The sequence below is a fragment of the Muntiacus reevesi genome, chromosome 6, assembly GCF_963930625.1.
Source record: "Muntiacus reevesi chromosome 6, mMunRee1.1, whole genome shotgun sequence".
Lineage (NCBI taxonomy): Eukaryota > Metazoa > Chordata > Mammalia > Artiodactyla > Cervidae > Muntiacus > Muntiacus reevesi.
This window is the reverse complement of record NC_089254.1, coordinates 80,811,910-80,839,177: the sequence shown is the minus strand read 5'-3', so window position 1 is coordinate 80,839,177 and position 27,268 is coordinate 80,811,910. Positions and strand designations below refer to the sequence as shown.

The 27,268-nt window shown below is 40.8% G+C and overlaps 1 protein-coding gene across 2 annotated transcripts in view; it reads left to right on the top strand.

Annotated features, from left to right (window-relative positions):
* The first annotated feature begins 556 nt into the window (after window positions 1-556).
* Window positions 557-27,268, top strand: part of TSPAN12 (tetraspanin 12) — a 66,238-nt gene continuing 39,526 nt past the window's right edge. Inside the window, exons 1-5 of one of the 2 annotated variants that reach the window (XM_065938731.1) lie at window positions 557-691; window positions 934-1,107; window positions 2,048-2,183; window positions 17,072-17,154; window positions 18,258-18,393. In XM_065938731.1, the coding sequence (XP_065794803.1) occupies window positions 2,118-2,183; window positions 17,072-17,154; window positions 18,258-18,393 (285 nt within the window). In that variant the 5' untranslated portion in view covers window positions 557-691; window positions 934-1,107; window positions 2,048-2,117. Of the gene's footprint in view, window positions 692-933; window positions 1,108-1,485; window positions 1,576-2,047; window positions 2,184-17,071; window positions 17,155-18,257; window positions 18,394-27,268 lie in introns of those variants that run through there. The other variant, XM_065938732.1, reaches the window with a different exon arrangement.

Sequence of the window (27,268 nt, the reverse complement as noted above, 5' to 3'; positions counted from 1 at the left end):
TTTGCCACACAATGTGCACAGAAGTCATCAGAAATGTGAGCTACCACGAGGCATAAAACATCACAATTAGATGGCATTTTACCTGGGAAATTTCTTAACTTTCAAAGGAGAAGGCACATTTGGAAGTAGTACAGTTTCCCCTAGGAAGATTTCCTAAATTTCTAGTTAAAAAAAAATTCAAAACCCATCACTACGGTACACAATTCAAGATAAACCACCCAGTTAAAACTCAATCCTATTGCGAGAAACCTTTGGAAAATTTGGACTTGTGAAAGAGTTAGAGGCATTCTTCCTATTCTGGGGGTCAGACCTCCACATGCTACCCTGGGGTGTAAGTAAATGCGCTGAGTGCATTATGCAAGTGGGAAAGAACTGGGTTTTTTGTGTTTTTTTTTTTTTAAACTCAGGGAGGGCAACAAAGCAATAAGAAGGAGCAGAGGGCACCACCTCAGTGACAAATCACAGGAGGTGGCTCTCGAAAGGTTGTGAAAACTGGTTTCTCATTGCAGGAACTAGGCTGGGCCACTCCTTCACCCCCCTTCTCAAACACAAATATTTTCATATAATAAAAGCCTGTTTCCCTATGGCTATAACCCAGCCTCCCCTCCTCCGACACCACCATTTTAAAGGGGTCTGCTGCGCGGACGTTTCCGAAGCGCCTAGGCTTTAGCCTTCTCCGGCCCGCAGCAAGGTGAGGCGTGCCTTCGGTGGGCTCGCGGCTCGCTCGGGGACAAGCAGCAGCCCCCAGGCTCGCGGCCCGCGGCCGGCGGCCCGAGCATGCGCCGAGAGTGCGTGCAGCTGGCCCCGGCCGCCGCCGCTGCCTCGTCCGGACTTGGCGTGGACTTGGGAGGGACAGCGGCGCTGGGAGGTGGCTTAGCAGAGACTTTCCAGCAACTGCTGCCCAGGACTTTTTCTTTTTTTCCTTTTTCCCAGGAGGCGGCGACGGCGGCGGGGGGGCGGGAGGAGAGGGAGAGAAGGAAGCGTCTCCAGCTTGAGCCAATGCAGCCCTGCGGCTGTCCGGGAGGAGCGCCCCTGCCCCGATGAGCCCCCGCCGCGCTTCCCTGACGGTGCCCCGGCGGGATCGGGGCGCGGAGCCCAGCGCGGACGGTGAGTGGCCGCGCGTCTCTCGTCCTTCCTGCCCGCTGTCCCGCCAGCCCGCCGGTTCTGTGTGCTAAACTTCTTAGAGGCTGGCTCCGGGGCTCCCCGCCGCCCGCGCTTCCCCGCGCGCCCTGCCGGGGGCGCGCGCCGGGGTGGCGGGGCCGCTGACCGCGCGGGGCTTTGTGCTCCTCGGGCGGCTGGGAGCGCGGGGTCGCGGCCGGGACCCGGCTCGCGGCCGGGGGAGGGGGGGACATGAATGACTAAGCCGGCGTCTGCACAGCTGCACCGGCCCGAATTCCCCTGCGCCCCTCCCCGCCCCCCGCCCCCGGCTAATCCATCATTCCGGGGCCGAAACATCATTTCTCACATTCTCCCAGAGAAACCCTAGTCGCCGGGCGGAATCCCAGCTCAGCGCTGCGCCCCCTCCAGTGGCCCGCGTTCACACCGGAGCTGCGGGATGCGGAAGGGGCTGCGGAGGTGGGGGGCGCAGGAACTGCCCCAGTGAGAGGGACACTCGCACCTTCGGTGTGGCGGGCGGCATCTGTGACATCTCCGGGGGGTGGTGTGCTTTCAACCTTCGGGACCGCTCGGAGCAGAGCTGTCCCGGAGGAGCGGCGTGGATTGAGGGAGGTTTTAAAGAGCGTCTCATCAGAATGCAGAGGACACCGCCGCGTGTCTCCTGAGAACGCAAATCTACTGCGCGCATTCATTCATCTGGGGAGAAGATCTTTTCTCTTCCCAGCAGGTGTTATCTGAAGCCGCTTTGGAACTTTGGGAAGTTTAGGTTACTATTGTCACTTTAACAAGTGATTTGCGATGAAGCGATGTCTAGAATGAAATAGGCTTCGGACCAGACCCTGGACCGGGCTGAGGGCCGACCGAGGAGAGATGGGCGGGGGGTGGGAAGCGCGGTGGTCAGGAGTCTCCTGTTCTCCCCCGCCCTCTGCAGATCGCTGCTGTTTTGTCCGTGGGGGTAGGATGTGTTGAAAGGATGGGGCTTCTCTCTCTTGGGGCTCACGATGGCCAGAGAAGATTCTGTGAAGTGCTTGCGCTGCCTGCTCTACGCGCTCAATCTGCTCTTCTGGGTAAGTCAAGCAGCCCACTTGCACCAACAGGTGGGCACGGCTGGAGTCGGTTTCCTGCAGCCACCACATAAAGCGCCAAAGGGCATGGCTAAGCATTAATTAATTACATGCGATCACACCCTGTATTTTTCGCAGAAGTGTATTTTGACCTTTAAATGCCTTTGATCTAGCTCAAGTTCCATTTGTAATTAGAAAAAAGAAATCCACCCCTGGATACTAGTGGCAGTAAAATTAGACTTGAAGTTAATCTAGGGATATAAATAAATGCACGTGCTTGTGCTTGTAGATAAGAAAATTTTGACATACTACTTAGGGAACTGCTTGTTTTCAGGAATTTCAGATAACCGTGCAAGCCATAAATTGTTTCCTTACGTCATCCTATAAAATTTGGTTGGGGCAAGAAGTCTTACTATTTTTTTCTGTTGTAGGAATTCATACCCAGATATCCTATTAAGAGACTGCCCAGAGTTTTCTAGGAGATTCCTTATAGTCTGAAAAGGTGGTTTTCATGTAACTATTTCTAAGTTGGCAAAGTTTTAAGGAATTTTGTGTATGCTTTTGGAAAATCCCATAACCATTTAAGGAAATAAAATACATAAAATTTAACAAGCTCATGGAAATCTTTATGCCTTGTGAGTTAGTGACTTTTTATGCTTTGCAGCCAGGCATAAATGTTCATTAAGTGTTATTAATAATCACATTGTTATTTACAAAACTTATGAGGAAACTATAAAAATTAAAAGTGTTGCTTTCAGAAGCTGTCATGCTTAAGCAGATACTTTTTTTTTTTTGCCAAATTTGTATTCTATTAATAATTTATATTTGGAATGTTCTGTTAGAATTTTTAATGAGTAATGTATTTATTTGGCTGACCGGCTGGCCTTGAACAGCTTTTTTGCATTCAGTTACGACATATGGTCTCTAGAGGATGACATTTTGGTTGAACTTATGGATGGTTCCATTTTAAGGTGACAAATTAAGCATTAATTCTGCAAGTAATCAGAAAGATATCAAAACAGGCAACATTTTTTTCTCAGCATGAAAATTAAAGCATATTTGCCACTTGGAAATGTAAAATACCTAACTGATTTTTTTGCAGTTTTTAATTCTAAAAATGTACCTATTTAAATGTGTCATTAAATTATCTGCTTACCTATAAAGTATTAAGATCTCTAACACGGTGTCTCTAAAATGTGTAATAATGGTTACTCCTGTTTACTGGTTTTTCACTTTTCTACTTCATGGTTTTTAATTACAGAATCATCACATTTTTATAACTAAAAGGGAATTTAAAGATGATCTGGTTGAACTTCCTTACTTTGGGTATGAGAAAATTAAATGTAGGTTAGTGACTTGCCAAAGGTCAAATAGCCCATTGGTGACAGTGCCAGGAGCAGAACTTGGCTTTCTTGCCCCTAGACAGGGCCTTTACTTGGATGATTACTGTGTTTGAACCTTGGAGTTACTAGGCCGTTTTTTATTTGACAAAGAATAATTTTTTTGGAAATTTTCTCAATTTGTATCATGTGTATGTGTTGGGGAGATTCAAATCATTTAACAAAAATATTGCCCTTCTGAGTAATGAAACTTAAAACACCTATTCCTTAAACTCCTCCACAGCTCTTTGTGTCCCCAAAGAATGTAGAATGTTATTTCTTTGTTGTTATCTGGCACTTCAACACTCTCACTTTCCATGTGCTTGTTCTGATTTATTGAAATTGCTTCACCCTTTCTCTAGCCCTTCTCTTCTCCAAATATCTTCTCTCTGTCACCAAAATAATATGTGTTAACTGCCTAGTGTGCATCCCTCTGTATTTTTCTTTTATTTCTTGAGAAAATATCTTTTCTGTTACCTGTCCACATATACCCATTCAGGTACATTCATCCACACATTTTTGCTATTTTTTATTAGGCTGTTTTTCTCATTTGGCTAGAGTTGCAGGAGTGGGATTGCTATGTGAGAGGCTATGTAATGATGACAACTAAATAGCTGATATTTATGTAGTTCTTACAATGGTTGCCAGGCACATTTAGTGTCTCAGTTTCCTAGTCGGTGAAATAGAAATGGTAGTTCCTATATTTTAGAGTTGTTGGAAGGATTAGAGTTGATATACGTAAAGTGCTTTGGACGGTGCTACTTAATAAGAGCCATGGATGTAGTAGCAGAAGCAGTAATAACTGTAGTGCCTGCAGTTGTTGCTACTATTGCATAGTGATGCTCAGTAATAGTCTACTGTAACGAGTAGATTACCAGTTGAGTCAAAGGAGTCATTGTATTAGTAATAGTCGTTGTAGTATAATAGTTAACTGTTACTGTTATGATTACTATTACTACTATTGCTACCACTCCTCCATTCCTGTGATCTAGTATTCCTGTCCTGGGAATCCATCTCCTAGAAATAAAAGCACCAATATACTCCGTTATAGGTACACAACTATTTGCTGCCATCTTGTTGGTATTACGACACCTTTTGACTTCCACCAATCTGAAAAGTTTAAAATGTTATTCACTGTTACATTATTTCCCTCCCCCCCACTAGCAGTAAGCTTGAGCATCACTTTGTATAAACAAATCATTTTATATAAACAGATTTTTGTATGTTTTCAGTAGAATTTTTCTCTTGAATTATATGTATATATATATAGTTCTTGTGTTCTCTTAAAGCACCTGCCTTTCTTATCTTGGTTAAGGTTTCTTCTTCCATATGAACTTTAAGATTGTTTTGTATAATTAAAAATATCTGTTGGGAGTTTTGTTGGAGCTGTATGAAACATATACACTAACTTTGGGAACATTGATGTTATTCTTTCAATGGTAAAGCAATGTTTGCAGATCCTATATTTCTTTATTGAATGAGAAGCAGTTTTCTTTCTTGTGCCAGGCACATTCCTGGACATCCTGAGACGAATTTCTCATCTAATTCTCATAATAGCCATGAAAAATGGGAGTGGAGGGAGTAGTAAAGAGATGTTATTCAGAGAAGTTCATTCACTTGTTAGTAAGTTAGCAGAACAGATTCAAAGTCTTTTTTTTAAATTTTCCTCTAAGCGCAGCAGAAGTTTTACTGTTGGGATTGGTGGTGAATTTATTTGCAGCAGAGAAGTAAACATCTTCAGTAGGAAGGGATTAACTGTCCACCTGCTCATTCCAAGTCCTCCACAGCAGTGCTTCTCAAACCTCCACATGCCTACAAATCACCTGGGCATCTTATTAAAATGCAGATTCTGATTTGGTACCTCTGGGGTTGGGTCTGAGAGCCTGCAATCCTGAAAGCCCCTCTGTGATGCTATTGCCTCTGGTCTGAGTGCTGAACTTGGAGGAGCAAGGCTTTAATCTTTGCTAGTTCTTTTGGAATTAGAAGCAGAACAAACCAGTGTGGCATGAACTTGAGTTTAACATGAGGATAGAGAGAATGCGTGTTCTGGTGTCGGTTTTGTGGGATTGAGACAACTGCTCTTGTTACCTTTGGGATCAAAAGCTGTATCCTTTTACTTTTGGCCTAGCATTTCTTGTTATTTCAGTCACCAAGTTGCGCCCGGCTCTTTGCGACCCTGTGGACTATAGCCCACGAGGCTCCTCTGTCCATGGGCTCTCCCAGGCAAGAATACTGGAGTGGGTTGACATTTCCTTCTCCAGAGGATCTTCCCGACTCAGGCATCAAACCCGTGTTTCCTGCGTTGGCAGGCAGATTCTTTACTGCTGAGCTACCAGGGAAGCATTAAACATAGACTAGCATTTAATGTAGACTTTTCTGCTATTCACTTCTGCTATACTGATATCTTCTCCCCTTCTCTACCAAACAAAAATTTTAAGGAAAGAAAAATAAATTTTATTTGGAAAAACACCGAGGACCTATACAATTTTGGTTATGTGTTCTGGGAGTTGGATATCAAGCTGATTCTTTTCAGTAAAATTATATCTTTCATATTTAATTTTTAAGCGGGAGGTTTAGATAGACTTCGGAGAAGGCAATGGCACCCCACTCCAGTATTCTTGCCTGGAAAATCCCATGGACGGAGGAGCCTGGTAGGCTGTAGTCCATGGGGTCGCTAAGAGTTGGGCTTGACTGAGCGACTTCACTCTCACTTTTCACTTTCATGCATTGGAGAAGGAAATGGCAACCCACTCCAGTGTTCCTGCCTGGAGAATCCCAGGGATGGGGGAGCCTGGTGGGCTGCCATCTATGGGGTCGCACAGAATCGGACATGACTGAAGTGGCTTAGCAGTAGCAGCAGCATAGATAGACTCATCTAAGAGGAAACGATTCACAGAGTATTCAGGATCACAATTGCACCACATTCATTCATTGCTGTGTATTCGGTCACCTTGATTTGCCATCTGTTGAGTTACTGTTTTACTTAAAGAAGCATGAGACTGGTTCAGCTGTATTGGGGTTGGCAGAAAGATCTGGACCTCTGAGGTTTGTTATGAGTTTTGTGGGTTTGTAACGGGGAAGGGCACACGAGACAGAGGGAACGTGAACAAACTGCCTGAAGAGCTCTTTTGAGACCATGATTCACGTTCTGGCCACGATGGAGCAAGGAAAGTGGTTATTTTTACCTCAGATGTATCACACTTTTCCTTTCTAAATGACATATTATTTCATAAATGAAAGCTTTCCTCCACCTTAAAGACAACTTCTGTGGCTTTATCGTATGAGTGTTTGCCATTCTTAGATGATAATTTTCTACTATTGGAAATATGAATGCATATGTTCTTTTTGGAAATTCCTGAAATTGGTGAACACAACATTCCTCACATGTGTTTGTTTATTATTTTCTATAAGTATAATATCCCATCTGTAGTTTTAAAGTCTCTTTTCTCACCAGCAGATAGGAGCCATTGTTACTATTACCAAAGATAGTAGCAAGAGAGAGGATCTACTCTCGGTGAAATATGAAAAAAAGTTTATAAAAGAAAGCCTAAAAAGTAGACAGGAGATCTGGTTCACACTTTTGGGATCCATACAAGCTAGATGAAAAAAACAAAAGGCTCTAGGTTTGGTTTCTTTTTCTCCAGCTCTCTCTAGTGAATCTTAGGTGTTTGACCCATGAAGACCCTAAAGAGGTTCTTGGCAAGTGGGTGTTTGCATCCACACAGCATTTATATAGTCATGTGAAAATACTACTTTTAAAATTGATGCCATCCTCCCCACCCAGCTTTATACTATGAAAGGCATTCCAGTTTACTTTAACTCTTCCTAAGGAATAGTGGGGAGCCCTCCAAGAAATGTCAGTGCTTTTTAAAAATAAACATTAAATAAACTTTAGTCTCAGGGGCAAAGCTAATACAATTTTTTTTTTAATGCAGTTGGCTCAGCTGAGCAAAGACAGGCCACTGCATGCTTCTTAAGGAAGTGTTTCAAGGAGAAGGGCGTGGAGGTTTCTTTGGGGCACAGTCTTGCTGCCAACTGGACTCGTAGGCCCCTCACTCATCATCTCCACTCAGAACAGTCACAGTCATGGCTCCAAAGAAACCATGGTGTAGAAACAGGCCATTCCCCCTTCTTTGGCCTGCAGTGTCTATAGGGTAACCGGATCATTTATTGTGGAAATCAGGCCAAGTTTGATAGTTAAGTTAAAGGGATCGTCTCTCTTGATAATGATGCCAGACCAGGATAACAGGGGTTCAAAGCAGAGCCATCCTGGTCAGAGCAGGATGTATGGTCACCTGTCTGCAGGGCAACATGATCTATAGAAACTTTTAGTCAGCACAGTTCCAAGATGCTATTGATTTATTCAGGCCTAATTAGCAGATGTTCATGCTTAAATGATACCCACAAGTAATCTCCGGAACTCGTTTTAGCCATCATTTACAATGCCTGCTCTTTCACTGCATTTACCAACGGTCCTATCTGTTTGCCCTTTTCTGCTGCTGCCCACAGTGCTAGAAGGGAACTGATTAAAAGGCAGAGGGGAGCAGGCCTGGAAACATGAAATGGGCGTGTTCCTGGGACGTCCTTGCCTTGGGCTACCAGCTTCCAAATTATCAAAAATTGACTTACCTTTGCATTTTAATAAGTAACAGTTAGAGTCTTTTTATTTTTTAAGAAAAAAGGGAATTTTAAGAGCAGCTAGTTCAATTTCTTCGTTTTCAGCATGAGCGAACAGAGTTTCTAAAAGATTGAATGACTTGTCCAAGTTCTCTGTAGAGACAGAAATGTAACTAAGTTCCCAGTCTCTGTTCCCCATTCTACTCCCTGCTAACAGATTTGACATAAAAAGAGAAGTTAGGTAGGTGGCTTTAGACATGTGTCAGCCTTGAGCAGAAATGACTGGTGTTACTGTCACTTTATATGAGATTATATATTATGTGTGTCAGACAGCTGAAGGATGTAAATGGCTGTTTTTTTGACTGTGACCTTACTATTTGGTGGAAACTATTCATATACATTTCATAATACATTCTGATTTAGAAAACTTGATTTTCATTCTTTACATGATTAGATTCAAGCAAAGCCAGAATGTTTCAGCAACATAGCACATTTCATTTTCATAAATATTTGTTGAGAGCTCATATTTTCTAAATGTTTTTGCAAGAAAGAAGGTGGCAAAGGACCTGCCAAGTAGTACATTAAATATATTTCTTTAGAGTAATATTTGGGAGGACTTTCCTGGCGGTCCAATGGTTAAGACTTTGCCTTCAGTATACAGGGTGCAGGCTGGATCCCTGGTCAGGGAGCTAAGTTCCCACATGCATTGTGGCCAAAAAAACCAAAACAGAAAACAGAAACAATATGGTAAACAAATTCAATAAAGACTGTGAAAATGGTTCACATAAAAAAAAACTTAAAAAAGTAATATTTGTGTTATTTTCTAGATATTCCTTGAACTACAGTTAATAATTTTCTATATTGGAGAAGATGTAAGGAGCTATGAACCTTGCTACATGTGATAACTACAATGCACTAATAATTTAGTCATCATGAATGACAGTTGAAGAATTATTATCAGTTGGAAAATTAGTGGACAATAGCATTATTAGTAAGGAGTCCTAAATTACTTGCATAATTTGTCCTTCTGGATTTAATAGCATCAGGATTAGATATTGAGGTGACCTAATCATTTTGGCTTCCCTGGTGGCTCAGAGGTTAAAGCGTCTGCCTACAATGCGGGAGACCCGAGTTTGATCCCTGGGTCGGGAAGATCCTCTGGAGAAGGAAATGGCAACCCCCTCCAGTATTCTTGCTTGGAGAATCTCATGGACGGAGGAGCCTGGTAGGCTACCAGTCCACGGGGTCTCAGAGAGTCGGAAACGACTGAGCGACTTCACTTCACTTCACTTCAATCTCATTTTAGCTTGGTTTCTTGTTATAGTATGTACTGTATTCATTGTTACCATTATTATTTTCTCAACCCTGGTGAGTAAAATCGTTCCGAGAATTGACCTGTTCTCGTAGACTTAATGTGGCTGGAAATAATGTCATAATAAAAAGCAGCTTCTTTTCAGAATTGCTTGTTTGCTATGAGATCAAGCTTGTGTTGGTATTATTTATTTTGCCTGATAACTCTATGCACAATTGTGACACTTGGATAACTACAGTGAAAAAAAGCTGTTGGACCAAGTAGAATACAGTGTTTGTAGTTTAAAGGACTTTTGAGAACGCTTAAGCCAGCTTCTGATCTGATATATAAATCTTTGATCATGTAATGTGGCAAGCGTCTCTCTACTGGAAAACTTCCAGTGATAGAAAGCTCGGTTCTACTTAAAACATCTTCTGAATTTGCTGAGCTTCTCCATTTAGTTAGCTTATCTGATAAGTTGAAATCATCATCTTTTAATTATGTTCTCATTCATTCATCTAACATGTAGCAGGTCTCACTACTGGGCCTAGTATGCTATTGTGAGAGGGAGCTAGAGGCAGTGGTCTGTGACCTCTAGTGGATGAGATGGGTGGGTAAGGCAACAATAGATCAGTGCTCTGAAGTCTAGACAAGAACACTGACTCTGGGTAGGGAGGGAGCTGGGAGAAAAGCTTCATATTTGAGCTGGTCTTTAAGGATACGGTTGCTCTGCTCCTGAGATGGACAGGCTGGGGCAGAATTGCATTTCAGGCAGAGGGAACTGTAGGGCCAAAGATAGGTTCAGGAGGTCTGCAGCGGTACATGTCAGAGAAGCAGAAGCTGGACTTTGGTCATCCGAGGACAGAATGTGTGTAGGAAGGAGCTGGCAGGAAAGAAGTTGAAGAAAGAGGTCAAAGAGTAACTGGAGAGGGCCCTGTGTGTCTGCTGCAGAATTTAAACTTATTCTCTAGGAGAGAGCTGAAGGAAGTAGAAGTGAGAGATGGCAAGGAGCCATAAGGGACAGCTATTAGAGCTTTGTAAGCAGAAGAACTTGGTTTGTGTTTTATAAAGCTAACTGAAGGGTGAATTTGAGGTGAGATCCGTGAACTGGAGAGTCCTATTATAAGATGATTATAATTGCCTGGCAAGAGGTTGAGGGCCTGGACTAGCCGGAAGTGGCAGGAAAGGGGGAGGAATTCACCAGACGTGTTGCAGGAATAATCTGTAGGACTTGAAAGTAATGAGATGTAGACTGAGGAAGAGGGAGAGGTTCAGGCTGCCTGCCAAGGTGCCAGTGAATGTGATTGAAGCGTTGATTATACCAATTACTGAGAAAGGAAGAATGGTGGGAGGGGTATACAGGTTTCCAGAAGAATGAAGATGAGTTCAGTTTTAGAGATGTCAGAACCAAGAATGGCTGTGGAAGTTCAGTAGATGGTTCTATTGCAAGGCTGCCTTTTCCCTCCATTTGTTAGACCTTCACATAGCGGAAGATTCCATTTTTGAACTGATTTAGGAACTGTCTCCTAAACTGAGAAAGATTAAGAGAAAGCCCTGAGGTCAAAAGTGACTTGAGATAATAATAGGTAGTATGTAAAAGAATCCTGCTCTTTTTTCATCCCTGGAATCCTCTGTGAAGGTGGACTTGCTATTATAATGTTTTATATGGGAGGAAACTGAAGCTTAGGAAAGGTTAAGTGACACACCCAAAGTCATACAGATGGAAAGAAGCAGAACTGAACTCAAATTCAAACCAAGGCTTTTGGATTCAATGGCATCTCGTGGTCATTGTCATCAAGACCACTTGACTTACAAACAGTGACCTCTAGGACCCGTGATCTAGCCCCTGTCTGGCTTTTCATGCCTGCCCTGCGCTGGTTTCCCTTCCTTGAACATATCCTGCCGCCTTCCACTCTGGGACTTTTGCTGTTCTTTCTGAGTGGAATGTTCTTTTCAACCTCCCTTTCCCTAATGAACTTGATAATTATCCTTTAGATCTTAGCTGTCTGGAGAAGGCCCTTTGACCCCATGGACTAGGTCAGTCACCCTAAAATGAGTTCCTACAGTAACTCTTATTATTCCTTCCTCGTACTTAATTACAGTTTACAGTTACACGTTTATGTCTCTGATGAGTTGGCTAACATGTGACCTCTTCACTTAGTATAAAATTTCAACATAGATTTGAGAGGGTGCCTGTTATTGCCAATCAGTATATCTCCAGTTCATTGCACAGTCCCTGACAGAGAGCAGCTGACCAATATATATTTTTTGAAAGAAAGAATCACTTCAGAACCATGCTTTTAACCATTCTACCATTTAGAAATGTTTTTGAATATGCTGTTTTTAGAAAAAACTTTTTTGTTATGAATGGAAATACTGTTTATATAATGACAACCACTGATACTATATCATACAAAATGAAGAATCTGATTATTTATTGCTACCTGTCTTGAAAGTGAGTGTTAGTTGCTCAGTCATGTCCTACTCTTCGTGACCCCATGGACTGTGGCCTCTGTCCATGGAATTCTCCAGGCAAGAATACTAGAGTGGGTAGCCATTCCCTTCTCCAGGGGAATTTCCTGACCAGGGATCAACCCCAGGTCTCTCACATTGCAGGCAGATTCTTTACTCTCTGAGCCACAAGCCCCAATACCTGTCTTAGAGCTATGATAATTGAAAATTGGCTCAACAGCCTGTGAGAAATTAAAACTTGGAAAAATCAACATCAGTTATTATTCTGAAGAATGGTAGAAGAGAGGATTATTGATAACTGCCAAAGAATTAGGGTAAATAAATAAAATAGCACAATGGTAGAATTTCCTGATCTCCTTAAACATATAAGTTATTTGAACACCCACATATAGCCAAGTAGAGGAAGACCATTTAGCCTCAGATTTAATCAAATGGTCTACGGTCCCCTGCTAGCTCTGTGTGTTGTAATAGGTTCTGTGATTATTGAGGACTGGTAAGGCCAACAGATCAGAAGATAACTGTCATTGAAAATGGCTCCTCTGGTAGCTCAGCTGGTAAAGAATCCACCTACAATGCTGGAGACCCTGGTTTGATTCCTGGGTTGGGAAGATCCACTGGAGAAGGAAATGGCAACCCACTCCAGTACTCTTGCCTGGAAAATCCCATGGATGGAGGAGCCTAGTAGGCTATAGTTCACAGGGTCACAAAGAGTCAGACATGACTAAGCGACTTCACTTCACTTCACTTCACTTCACCCACTCCAGTATTCTGGCCTGGAGAATTTCATGGACAGTGGAGCCTGGCAGGCTACAGTCCATGAGGTTGCAAAGAGTCAGAAATGACTGAGAGACTTTCACTTCACTTCACTTCAAGGTCAACAGATCAGAAGATAACTGTCATTGAAAACGTCGTGTGTTATACTTGAAGATCCCAAGTGACAGAGTATAGTTCTCATCATGGTGGGTCAAGAGGGGAAGCACGAGGTCCATCACGAGGCAGGGAGAGAAGGGCACTGGGCAAATACTTTTACTGGGGCTTCTTCAGGAAGAACTGGCAAGGCAGGGTAAGTAGGTTTCGGATTGGCTAATTTGAATACCTTCAGCAGCCTCTCTCCCTAGTTGCCTGGCCATGGACCTTGCGGTGATTTGGGCAGGTGTAGAGTGGCCTGGGATGAAAAAGCTTGATGAAAGAGTGGTTGGGAGTGTGGGCTCTGGTTTGGTTGGTTTGTATTTAAAAATGAGAACTATGTCCCTTGGAGAAGGACTCCTCCTAAGGGCAGGTAGAAGGTGGCCAAGGCAAGGTGACTCAGGCATATTATCGGTTTGTTCAGACCAAGATGTGTCCAGCATGAGCATGTAGAACAGATGTTAAAGCATCAAGTTTACAGAAGCTAGAAGCACGGTTAATACACTGTGACAGAGCCCCTGGGGAACTTTTATTAGGTTTACAATCTGTTCTTCACTCCCAACAGGAATGAGGATGGTAACGTGTGTGTGCTCACAAATGTGCCTGTGTGTGCTGACTCAGTCATGTCCCACTCATTTCGACAGCCTGGACTGTAGCCTGCCAGGCTCCTCCAGACAAGCATACTTGAGTGGGTTGCCATTTCCTACTCCAGGGGATCTTCCCAATGCAGGGCTTGAACTTGGGTCTCTTGTGTCTCTTGCATTGGCACGTGGATTCTTTACCACTGAGCTACCTGGGAAACCCATAGAAAGTATTTTTTAGGATGGTAATAACTGGCCTAATTCTCCTCTGAGCTATGGTCTAGGAGTTCTTAACCTGTGTTAGGCCATTGAGCCCTGAACCTTCATTCAGCAAAGAATGTTGTTCGGATGCTCAGACTGAGCCTGACCACGACAGACAGACAGACAGATGATCCTCGTGCTACTCCCTGCTCCCCACCCCCTTTGAAAAAGAAGCCCTCCACGCTACTTAAGCTCCTCTGCTGTTTGTGGAACATAATGCTTCTTTCTAAGTTTGGAAGGTAGTTAGTGACTAACTGAAGCTTCAGAGATGAAGGCCTGGATTTGAATCCAGCTCTACCATTCAGAATCTGCAAGACCTTGAACAGGTTTCCATGTCACCTTTTACACTGTTATTATCTAGAAGCTCCACAGAGGCTGAGATCTTGCTGCTTTCAGGCATTTTTGGGGTCTGGGACTCTAATACAGAGAATACAAGGCAGATGGTTGGTGTTGAGTAAACGAAGTAGTTCCCCTTTCCCTCGGTTTCATTTTCTGTCGTTTCAGTCAGACACGGTCAACCGTGGTCCTAAAATATTAGCTGGAAAATTCTAGAAATCAACAATTCACAAGTTTTATGTGGTTCTGAGGAGCAGGATGAAAACTCCCACTGTCAGGCCTAGGATGCGGCTCATCCCTTTGTCCACTGTAGCCGTGCTGTAGATGCTACTCACCCATTAGTACATACAGGATTTGAGACACTCTGTGGTTTCAGGCATCCACTGGGTTTCTTAGAAGATATCCTCTTTGGATAAGGGGGGATCTACTGTATTTTCAGCTAGATGAAGGCTCCATAAGGTTACTAGTTGATTTTCCAGGCAGGTGACCATGTTTCACTGTACAAGAGGTCAGAGGTGTTGTGCTTACCTGGGACCATGTTTTATAGCCACTCTTTGAGTCAGTAAAGATTCATTCCTGTCTTGTATGTTCATTATTTCAGCATTTAAAGAAAACTTCTAACCTAATGGTAGTTAATGTTCATTAAGATGCCAGAAACTATTAAAAATCAAATTAAGCTTAAATTCACTGTATTGCACTTAAGATAAGGCACATTTGCGAAAAATTTCTGAAAGACCTTTAGAACTTAGGCTTAACCTTCAGCTTTTAGAAAAACCTCCCAGGAAGACTCATTTTGAACATATTCTAGATAGTAGCTGTTTAATTTTGTTTTTTTAATTATGGACAATTTAAAACACACAGAAGTAGAGAGCACAGTATAATTAATCCCCAGTTACCCACACAACCGCCTCTTCCCACTTAACTCCCATGCATCATGATTACTTATTAAACCATTCAGCGTGTATCTCTAAAAGGTAAAGATTCTTTAAAAAAAGTAATACCATTGTCATATCTACAATAATAAATAACAATTTCCTAATATTTTCAAATACCCAGTCATGTTAAAATATCCCCCATCATCTCATAAATGGTTCTTTGTGGTTGGTTCATTTAAATCAGGATCCAAACCAGGTCAACGTAGCCTTGGACAACCTCTTTTAAGTTAAAACAGTTTCACCTTCCATCTTTTTATTCCACTTGCCGGCTTTTTTTTTTTTTTTGGAGTATAATTGCTTTACAATATTGTATTAGTTTCTGCTGTACAAGAAAGTGAATCAGCTGTAAGTATATATGTATCCCCTCCCTCCTGAGCCTCCGTTCCACACCCCAGCATCCCAGCCCTCTAGGTCATCACAGAGACCCGAGCTGAGCTCCGGATGCTATATAGCAACTTCCCATTAGCTATCTGCTTTACACATGGTGGTGTACTTATGTCAAACCTGATCTCCCAATTCATCCTGCCCTCCCCTTCCCTTATGTCCACGTGTCCATTCTCTACTTCTATGTCTCTATTCCTGCCCTGGAACTAGGTTCAACTGTACTGTTTTTTATATACATGTATTCATATATGATATTTATTTTTCTCTTTCTGACTTATTTCACTCTGTATGACAGACTCAAGGTCTGTCCACATCTCTTCAAAGGACCCAACTTTTTCAATTAAAGAAACTAGATCATTTGTTATGTAAAATTTCTTACATTTTTGATTTTGTCGATTGCATGCCCCTGGTGGCGATTAACAAGTTTAAATCTGTTCCCTGTGTTTCCTGTAAACTGATAGTTAGAGCTTGAGGCTTGATTAGATTCACGTTTGACTTTTTGGTAAAAATACCTCAAAAGTATCTTTGAGTACTTCTGATGGCATCACATTGGGAGATACTATCTCGGTTTTCTCTGTTTGTGATGTTAAGATTGATCAAAGCATCTGGTATTTTATGTCTCCATTCTAAAAGTCCCCATCAAGGCTGGTGGTCCAGCGGCTAAGACTAACACAGAGGGTTGGAGTTCCATATGTGGTCAGGGAACTAGATCCCACAAGCCACAACTAAAGATCTTGTGTGCCACAACTAAGACCTGGAGCAACCAATAAATAAATTCAATAAATATTTATTTTAAAGTCCCCATCAGTCCCCTTTCAATTAATGCAGTAACTCTCAGGCCTGTACTACCTATTAGAATGTCTGTGCAGCCTTTACACAGTTCTGATGTACAGGCTCCACTTCCAAGAATTGATTCAGGGTGGACTTGGGCTGAGCGAATTTTTTAAGTGTCCTGGGTGATTCTGATATACAGACAGAACTGAGAGTCACTGACCTGATAATTTTGGCAGTCATTGAGGATCTTTGCCAAGAGAGCCATTATTTCAGAGAAGATTGTCAAATAGTGATATTCTATCTTGCTTTCTGTACATATTAGCTGATATTCTTCTATAAAAACTTTCATTAAGTCTTTGGTTCTTTCTCTAGTTCGTCTGGGAAAAACTGAATAAACATTGGATTCTTATCAGTTTTCTGAATGATGAGTTGAATATCTAATATCCTCCAAAGCTGGTTAGTGAGTTTTGTTTAAATATTTCTGTGAATTCATAGATTTTTAGTATATTGGATGTTTTTACCATTGCAGTTATTATTATGTATTATTTTGATGGCCAAATTGTTTAACTTTAGCCAGTGGAAGTCCTTTGAAGTTAGTGCTTGTGACTTTTTGGACATCAGTATTATTTTATTGCTTCCTTGCTTTTACATATGACGTGTTTTAGGCTCATCTTGTACTTTGATAATTTAGTTGTTCTGTGCAATTCCTGTCCTTGACTTTCTAATAATTCAGCTCTCTGTGTCCTATTTAGTGACATTCTATTTAGTGGCTATGATGTGATTACAAAAGAGAATGGCAGATATTTATAGTAAAAGTAAATTTCAACAGGTGGTAAATGGTCATTAGGAAAAATCATAATAATTATGTAAAGAAAATCCTCAATATTTTGTTATGAGTCCTGCAGAGCATGATGAATAAATGCTTGGTCACCAATTTGTAATTTTTTACCCGCAGTTAATGTCCATCAGCGTGTTGGCTGTGTCTGCTTGGATGAGGGACTACCTAAATAATGTTCTGACTTTAACTGCAGAAACAAGGTAGGTTTTATAATTAATGATTGAATTATTTCATCAGGGTTTCCTCAGACACTAGTTTCTAAGTAACTTTGCCCTCAGCTGTTTAGATGGTAGTGCTCACCCCCGATCATTTGGAAAGTTTTTCCTGCCCATGGTAACACTTGCATTTTCTAGAATTTTCATTAAGGTATACTGCTGTTTGTAGAGGACATCTCTAGTTATGGTAATACCACTTACCTGTCCTGGAAATGTTTGAACCATGCCATATTTGTTACAATGGACAACACAACTACTTTTCCTTAAGAAAATAATTGCCAACTTTTTCTTGCCTTCATATTCCTGAGCTAATGAAAACCAAACCCCACATGTCATTTTCTTACCCGATTTCAAGGATTGATCCCCTAACATCACAAATGGCAAACTACTTAATGTCTCTGAGCCTCATTTTCTTCATCTCTGAATGGGAATTATATACCTCTTTGAATTTTGTAAGGATTTCTGTAAAGTCCTTAACATGATGGAGCTTAGTAAGCACTCAGTCATGGTCGTTTTTTGTTATCTTAGTTATTATTCTTTCTGTTAAGGCTCTAGTTAATCATTTTTCATGGTTTTTGAGCAGAGAAGGCGTCTCCCTCCCCTCCTTATAATACAGACCAATTTCCCTTTCCATAGCAGTGTTTCACATCTTTGGAAAAGTGCACACTGCCTGCAGAGTCCCAGATCAGAGACAAGTAGAGAGTCTTCTCAGCTGGGAAATAGTGAAAAGTTTCATGTGGTTTCCTCATGAAAGTTAAGGCTTCAATGCTAATGTTAGATAGACTTTTAAAACTGGGAATCCCTATCTTATAATACATTTTAAATGAGCTGAGATAGGAAGTTTTTTTTTTTTTTTTTTTTTGTACCACTTGTATAAAAAACTAAATCAAACAAGATAAAAAAACAAACAAGCAAGTTGGTGATGGCAGAGTGCACGTCAGTTGTGTCTTGTGCTATGTCTTGGGTGCCTTTTTATTCTATTTATAATATAAAGACTTAATGAAAGTATCATAGAAGAATATCTGCTATGTATGCAGAAAGCAAGATGATATATTGCTATTTGACAGTCTTTTCTGTTCTTCTTTCAGGGTAGAGGAGGCTGTCATTTTGACTTACTTTCCTGTGGTTCATCCAGTCATGATCGCTGTTTGCTGTTTCCTAATCATCGTGGGGATGTTAGGATACTGTGGAACAGTGAAAAGAAATCTGTTACTTCTTGCCTGGGTATGGTGTTTACATCTCATCTTTGTTGTGGTTAAAGAGACCAACCACTGTTGTATTATTGGTTCATCAGTGCAGGGGATTATATGCCTAGGGAACTGTGATAACAGTTCCCTAATCTGTGGTCATTGTTCAACATCCTGTGAGAAGGGAAGTGTTCTTTCCATGAGAAATGATGTCAGTACAAGTGTTTGCTGTACTCAGAAGGTGAGGTGTAGAAATATGTTTAATTATTTCACTCAGGCCACGTGTTGACATTTTCATTTGAAAGTGAGTTTTTTCTAGTGTCAGGGACCTTATTACCACTCCAATAAACCTCTTGGGACTTGAACTGAGATGTCATCATGGAATTCTGTTTCTTTCTCTCCTTTCTTGTTGTAAACAAACCCACCACTTAAACCCATATGGAATTTAGGTGGTGAGGTAACAGAAACAAACCCACCACTTAAACCCATATGGAATTCAGGTGGTGAGGTAACAGAAAGAAAGGTATCATAATCCTAGTGCTACCTTTATATATGGCAACCCACTCCAGTTTTCTTGCCTGGCGAGACCCCATGGACTGGGGCCTGCTGGCTCCATTGACCCCAGTCCATGGGGTCACAAAGAGTCGGACACGAGTGACTAAGCACCAAGCACCTTTACATAGGTTAATGAAAAGAAGTGAGCCTCAGTTTCCATAATACCAGTTTTGTTTTTTTTTTAATTTGGGAAGAATTGGACTAAACTACTTCTTAAATTCCCTTTAGTACTTCATTTCTGTAATTCCAAAATCTATTGATTAGATTTTTAGCTTAGAAATGAGCAAACCCTCCTTTAATATTAAACATTTGAGCCAATTGAAAATACAGTTTACAAATAGATTTTTGAAGCTCATTGAATGTATAAAATATGTTAGTGACACCAGGTAGTTGAGACTACTAACATGTAATTGCGGACATTTCAGGCTCCTAAAAAAGCAATTTATTGAGTATATCCCTTTCTTTGCTGTAGTTCTCAATGGTATCTGTGCACTCATTTATTATAGGGAACTTAAAAAAAATTTTTTTTAATGGTGTGCTGATATCCTGGATACCTGAGCAGAAAAAAGCCCTGATTTGTAGCGTTTGAATATTTCTGTGCTGTAAATACTCCCAGCATGGTCAATTTCAGGTTACCAACACAGCGTCGCTGAATGCAGAGCTGGGGAGAGATGAGCACAAATTCTCATTCCGGAGCCAGCTTCTGCACACCAAGGCTCGCCTGGCTTCCATCCCAAGCCCATTAAAACAGAATCTTAGCGTGAAGCTAAACTAAAGCTTTGCATTTCACAGGAACAACCTGTGTTAATGTATTACTTGGCTTAATAGATGATGACTCTTCAGGTCGCGTGACTGGAAAACAGAAAATGCTGCAGAAAATAAACCACCCTCAGAGAAGGGGGACATGCCCATTTCCTCACTTCTGTCCACTTTGGTATATAATGATCTTGATTATATTTTATTTGTAATATGTCACTGTTCTTCTTTCAGGGGAAAGGAGGTGGAAGGGTTTGGAATCTTATGTTGCAATTTAAGAAATTTGGATAATAATTTAAACATAAACTAAAGGATTTACATTATAAAAAACATAGTTTAAAGGATGGATAAGGTATTGAAACTTAAAATTTTAGAATCCTTCTCTAAAACCACAATCTTACAATGATGTCCCATGTATACAGTCAATTTAGGTCTGGCTGCTATTAATATGATTCTTCCTTCTTCCAACTTGTATGATTCTGGATGATTCCTGGACTGTGGGATGGGGAGGGGTAGGATAACATATTTCATAGAATCTCAAAGACTTTTAGGAACATATTTTGAAAATCATTTATGCATTCCTTTAGGTTATTTGAATGCAAGTAAAACAATTTGTCAAATAAGGTAATTTGGGCTCTCCTTGGGGCAGGATGGATCATAGAGACTTGTGCATAGGAGCTAGTTTGTAATGCTGAAAGAACCTTATGATTCAAAGGTGGCATGGAGGGCTGAGGTTCTAAGGGCTAGTAATTTGTTGATTTATTCATTCTTCAAACACTTTGGACAATATAGGCACTACTAACCTTTGCCTTCAGACCAGGTTATACACAGTGGATAGACAGTTTCACTACTGCCTGAAGAGACCTCTAGTAAGATTTACTATGAGTACTGAGGCTAGAGAAGAGCTCCAAAGTCAATCCCAAGGGGTCAGCCCATTCTTCGGGAGGATGACTGGAATGGTTTGGTGATGCTGTAGCCCATCCCCGCCCCTTTTGCCTGGCTGTTCAGTCGCTCAGTCGTGTCTGACTCTTTGCAGCCCCACGGACTGCAACACGCCAGGCTTCCGTGCCCTTCGCTATCTTCTGGAGAAGAAGATAGTGTCCATTGACATGACTCTATCATGTCCATTGAGTCGATGATGCTACCCAACCATCTCACCACCTGTCGCCCCCATCTCCTCCTGTCCTCAGTCTTTCCCAGTATCAGGATCTTTTCCAATGAGTCGGCCCTTCTCACAGGTGGCCAAAGTATTGGAGCTTCAGCTTCAGCATCAGTTCTTCCAATGAATATTTAGGGTTGATTTCCTTTAGAATTGACAGGTTTGATCTCCTTGCTGCCCACAGGACTCTTCTCTAGCACCACAGTTCAAAAGTGGATGTACTCTTTTCCATAAAGCAGCCTTTGGTGCATCGCTGTTCCCCATGTCCATAGCTGCCGTCCGCTGTTGGTCATTTCTTCCCCTTGACTGTCTGTGGCAGTTTTTCCCCCATTCACACCAGGCTGCCTCTCTCCTCCTAGCAAGTTTCCTGTCTAGACCCAGCACAACCTAACCTTTGCTTGGAGAATGATCTGCAGTCTTAGGTCCCAGTTACCTGTCACTCATAACTAATCTGCTTCTCAGTTTTTTTCCCCCCTTTGGCTTTCTTTCCACAGCCTCTTTCTCTAAACAGTTGCCAAGTCCCATAAGGTTCTAGTTCTACAAGCTTCAGGTCCTGTGCCTTCTTTTCTGTTCTCATTTGGAATGCCCAGGATCAGGTTCTTCTGACTTCGTACTGAAACATTGCATAGCCCCCTAACTACACTTCCTGCCTCTGTTGTCTCTAACATACCCCAAGCCAGTGCTGCCAGGTTAATATAATGCTACAGTGATCACATTACTCCTGTTTTCCAAAACCTTGAAAGACTCTTGGTGGGGTAATGACGTGTTTAGAGACACCTTAATCTTGCATCAAGCTCTTCTGCAATCAAACCTTCATCTGTCACTTCTAGCTTTCTTACTTCATTATTTTCTGGTCAAACTGGATTTTCTGACCCGTGAACGAGCTTTTCTGGCTGTGTTCTTTCCTGCCTTTATTCTTGTTCTTCTCTTAGCTAGGGATTTCTTCTAATACTTCTGTTTCAGTACTAACAGCCTGTTACAGTTTGTCTGAAATAGTGCCTCCTGAAATTGTAATAATGATGAAGGTGATGATGATAATCAAAAGTAGTTAACCTTTCTCAGGTACTGACAAAATGTAAGGCTTACAGGCTGTAAGCCTATAAAGAGTTTTATATTAATTAAACAGTTTTGTCCTCTCCACGAGTCTAATGAGATGTAGTGTGCTTAGTCACTCAGTCATGTCTGACTCTTTTCGACCCCATGGACTGTAGCCCACCAGGCCCCTGTGTCCATGGGGATTCTTCAGGTAAGAACGCTGGAGTGGGTTGCCATGACCTCCTCCAGCGGGTCTTCCCAACCCAGGGATCGAACCCAGGTCTCCTGCACTGCAGATGGATTCTTTACCGTCTGAGCCTGAGATAGATACTATTATTATTTCCATATTGTAGGTGACGGAATGAGGCACTGCTTGGTTTAATAATTTGCCTAGTTTGCATAGCCAATAAATGGAGTATATGGTATTCAGACCATCATGGTCTAGTTCTAACAACATGTTTGTAACACCTTCACTACACTGTTTCACTCTGTGTGTGTGTGTTAGTCCCTCAGTTGTGTCAGATTCTTTTTGAACCCTTGAACTGTAGCCTGCCAGGCTTCTCTGTCCATGGGATTCTCCAGGCAGAAATACTGGAGTGGGTTGCCATTTCCTTCTCCAGGGATTTTACTCTTTAATTGCTGCCTTTTCCTAAATGCTTCAGTATCTTAGTTTAATATGGATTATGTATCTTACATTGCATAAAATTTTTTTCTATAATCTTTCATTGTAAACTCAACAATCATCTAAGATAGATAATTACAAATGAAGTTCAGAGAGGTTTATTAATATGTCCAAGGTCACTCAGCAGTAGCCGGTAAAGCTTTGATTCAGACCTCCATGTATCTGACTGCCAAGTCCATTCTCTATGGGTTTTTACCAGTGTCTCCAACAGACATGTTTCAACTTTTGAAGTTCAATGCTTTTCTTTTATTATAAATTCCCTTTTTCATAACCAGCCCAAATTATCAGACTACAAACAGCTTGATAATATGAACCATTCATCTTGCATATTGCTTTAATAATTTTTTTATGAACTCAAATAGTAACCAGAAAATTAGAACGGTGTGAGTAGAAGTGGTCAGCACATCAGATGAAGGATGGTGTCTGGAAGACAATGATGGGTGAGATTTTCAGGCAGGAATTTGGCTGTTAGGTTCAGACAACAGTGGCTTGTTAAAGTGGGGCAGCCCTCATGCAGGTTATGATGGGTTATTAGGTCTTTGGCAAATATTTGCAAGGCAGCTCTCATGGTTTCTTCCTTTGTGTCCTTTAGCTTTTTATACTAATTAAAAGAAAAATTTGGAAGGTTTCTTAATTGTAGTTGTAAATTTTAAGAAAGCCCAATGCATTCAATCCACCTTGTGCACTTCCTTGTATTCAAAATCATGCTTCACTTTTAAGACCTATAAACCAGCTTAGAGGAGGAAACATTTTTCTTTTTTTAAAGACAACTCGTATCTCTGAGAGCTGCCATATCTCTTGAATGATTACTAAAAAAAGAGCTGACAACTGGGTGATGGTGCTGCTTAAGCATAAGTCAAAGTCAAAATGCCATTATTCATCTGACTGGTCGAGAAAAAGTGAGGGAGGCTCAAAACCTAGCTTTACAACTCTCCTTCTCTCCTACCCGATTCCTACCCCCAATCCCCAAAGAAGCAACTGCAGGCTAAGAGGTCATCTGTAGGAAAACATTTATGGAGAATCATAATCAAGAATTTGACACTTCTATTGAATTATAGATGCAAATTGTTAAAACACCCTAATTTAAGTTTCCTGAGCATTAATTAAATTTGGATTTCAACTAGACAACAAATAATATTTTCATGTAAGTATTTCCCATGCAACACTTAAGATATACATCTACTAAAACATTATTTTCTTATCTGAAACTCAAATTTAAATGAGCACCTTGTATTTTTATTTCCTGAAGTTAGCAACCCTACTGTAACCAGATTTGTTCTTATAAATGTGAAACTGTCACAGAACAGAAACTTCGATGTATTTGTAGGAAGAGATTATGAGTAATTAAATCCTAATTATATTGGGAAGACAAGCCAAAATGACTAAGAAGATAAACTTGAATGTGCCATGACTTTCAAAGTAATTTCAGTAGCAGAACTTCCTTTCTCTTTAAAAAAGAAATCGAAGCTAAATGGAAATTGGTTTAAAGCTTTAGATGGGTACTTCCCAAGGCTTTTAGCTGTAGACTAAATGAAATTCATTTGTTATTGCAGTTCTACCTTGCTATTAACATAGGCATTAGGAAAACGGTGCCAGCTCAGGGGAAATGTAAACAGGTTGAACAGACGTGTTTACAATATCGACAGCAGCTGAATGTCACCATCAGGAGATCGTCATTTGTCAGAGTGCGATGTTAATATATACTCAACTGCCAGCAAATCACAACTTGTCAGGCCCTTGTCAGAAATTAAGTTGCGTGCATCTTACATGTGTAAAATCAGTACCTTATATATAAATGGAAAGGTTTTATTTATTTTTTTCACGCTTATTATTCCAGAGAATTTTCACATAGCTAGTGATTATGTGGAAGCACTTTTAAACTTTCTTAAAATATCCAGTGGTTGAACCAGATTTGAAATGATTCTCTTGATGGAAATCAAGTACATTTTTAATGGCCATGGAGAAATAAACCATCCTCAGTGTTCTGTTGTTTAAAATCATAATGCAAAACTGGAATATCTTTAAATTGGAGTTAATTTCCTACAGACTCAAAGTTCTTCTTTCAAGTAGTTACACAGTTAATAGTGATATAGCTACTGATAACCTATTAAGTTAAAATTAAGCTATTAAATTAAATATCTTTATTATCTGCTAATAGTTTTGGTTGATAGCCTAGCACCTTTATTTCTAAGTCAAGGTCCATCATATCATTGATTACATGTTCAGCATCTGTCCAGAGTTTCACCCTGTTTTCTCAGAAAATACTTATAGCAACTTTATATGGTTACATGTATTTTATAACTGAGGGGAAAGTAAGATGCCCACAGATACACAGCTGCTAGTTGCTTTCATCAGCATTTAGATACAAATTGCATTGAAAGTCTGTACATGTTTCACTCCACCACTCAATGACTAGAATACATTTAATTAATTGCTGGCAAAATTTCTGTAAGACTTAAATATGCTTCATCTATAATTCCAGTGTATTCAGTAGTCATTCAACTTTTAAAGGTATATAGTCTTTTGATGTCCTTATTACAAAAGGAATTCTAAAAACCCAACCTTAGTTCTCCCTTATCCTGTCCAAGAATCAGACCGCCTCTCTTTTCCTTTCTCGCCTTTTTTCTGCCCCTCTCTTTCCTTTTCCCCTCTGTAAATATATGTTGAGTACCCAGTCTGTGATAAACATGAGATACAGAGATGAAATGGGAGACTGCAAAGAAAATAAAAAAGCAAACTAGAGCATTAAAGTTATAAATAAATTAGTGTGGGAACCCTGGATAAGCAGCAGCTGGAGGTCTCCAGTAGATTTTGCAGGGGAGTCTTTGTTTGAGCTGGATGTTGAAAGTGTATAAGAGTTTTCTGGTGGAGGAGAGAAGTTACATGCAGAATGTGTGCAAAGGTACAGAACCGTGTACATGTGTTCCCCATCCTAAACCTCCTCCCACATCGCTCCCCATCCCATCCCTCAGGGTCAGCTGATTCATGCCAGTGTATGGCAAAAACCACTACAATATTGTAAAGTAATTAGCCTCCAATTAAATAAATAAATTAATTTAAAAAAGAAGAAAACAAACCACATTAAACAAGCATTTCTTATTTAAAAAAAAAAAAAAAAGAACCATAAAAGAACATGACAAATTTAGGCAAAACTTAGAAATTCTTGTGGCTGTGGTGTCAGTGAAAAGCGATTGAAGTAGTCCGCAGACCATGAAGATCTTTGTAGGAGAGTCTGATGTTTTCCCTTGGACTATGGTCAATGATGAAATGATAACATTTAGGAGTGGAGGCTTTGGGAAGGCTGGTTAGCGGTTTTACACAAGTAGGAGACCCGGATTCCATCCCTGGGTCAGGAAGATCCCCTGGAGAAGGAAATGGCAACCCACTCCAATGTTCTTGCCTGGGAAATCCCATGGACAGAGGAGCCTGGCAGGCTGCAGTCCATGGGATCACAAAAGAGTTGGACATGACTGATCGACTGAGCACATAGCCCTAGTCCTTGGAAGCATGGTGGGGTCTGGACCAAGACTTTGGGGACTGGATGGAAGACAGCTGAATTCAGCATACCTTGCTGAGATAGTATTTTTGCACATGATAGTAATGTTTGTATTCCTTGACATCAGGAAACAGGATATTATTCAGTATTTATGTGTTTCTCATCTAATAGAAACATACCCCATTCAATATAGGCATTTTAATTTGACACGTTAACTAGAATTCTTTTAAAGTTGTAGTTTTAAAATTTAGTTGTTAAACTCACAAAAATTTCAGTCAGAGGAAACCAAAGATGATGTAGACATTTCTGCATCCAGAGGCTGAGTTTGCACATCTTGGTTTCTTTGCTGGCCGGATTGCCTCTAATTACACCCCAGGAAAGCACATAAGCAAATGTATTTGAAAGGTGTTGTGATATTCCTGCCCTTAGTGGTGGGTCTTTGTGACAGGATCTGGAGTGTTCTTTGGACTTTTTGCTTACTTTAGGGTTTGAAGTAGGAATGGCTTAAGGTTTTGTATTTCTGACTTTGGTATAATTTAGGTATGCTCTGTCATAGTAAGCATTTTAAGCTTTGTTATATATTGTTTCTTCATATATACATTTGCGATAGCTTTGGCTAAATGTAAGCCATATAAATCTATCCCCATTGATTTGGTGAATGTCCCCAGTCTGTGTGGAGTTCAGTGACAGATATTTCTCTGGCCACACAGACTCTTGAAAGGGTGATTTCAGCAAATGCTACCTTGAGGCTAATTCAGCAACTGTGTGGAGTTTTTGCTTTCGTGTTTGCTATTGACTTCCTTTGGCCTAGGTGAAGCAGTAACTATTCATTTGAAATCATATCAGTGTCTAGAAGACTTAGGAAATAGAGTTAAATCAATAGTGAAGCAAATGACACAAAATATGAGAGAATTAAGAATTAATTGTTTAAACTATAATGAGGAAAATAAATTTTAGAAAGACTTTCTGGAAAAATGGAGTTTATTATTTACTTGTATGCAATATCTGAAGAATGTGAATTTTTCTTTTCTTTTCTTTCTTTTTTTTTTTCTTTTTGGCCATGCTGCGTGGCATGCTGGGGCTTAGCTTCCAGTAGGTGATGGTGGTTTAACGTCACTTAGTTTCATCTGACTCTTTTGTGACCCCATGGATTGTAGCCCGTCAGGCTCTTCTGTCCATGGGATTTCCAAGGCAAAAATACTGGAGTGGGTTGCCATTTCCTTCTTTAG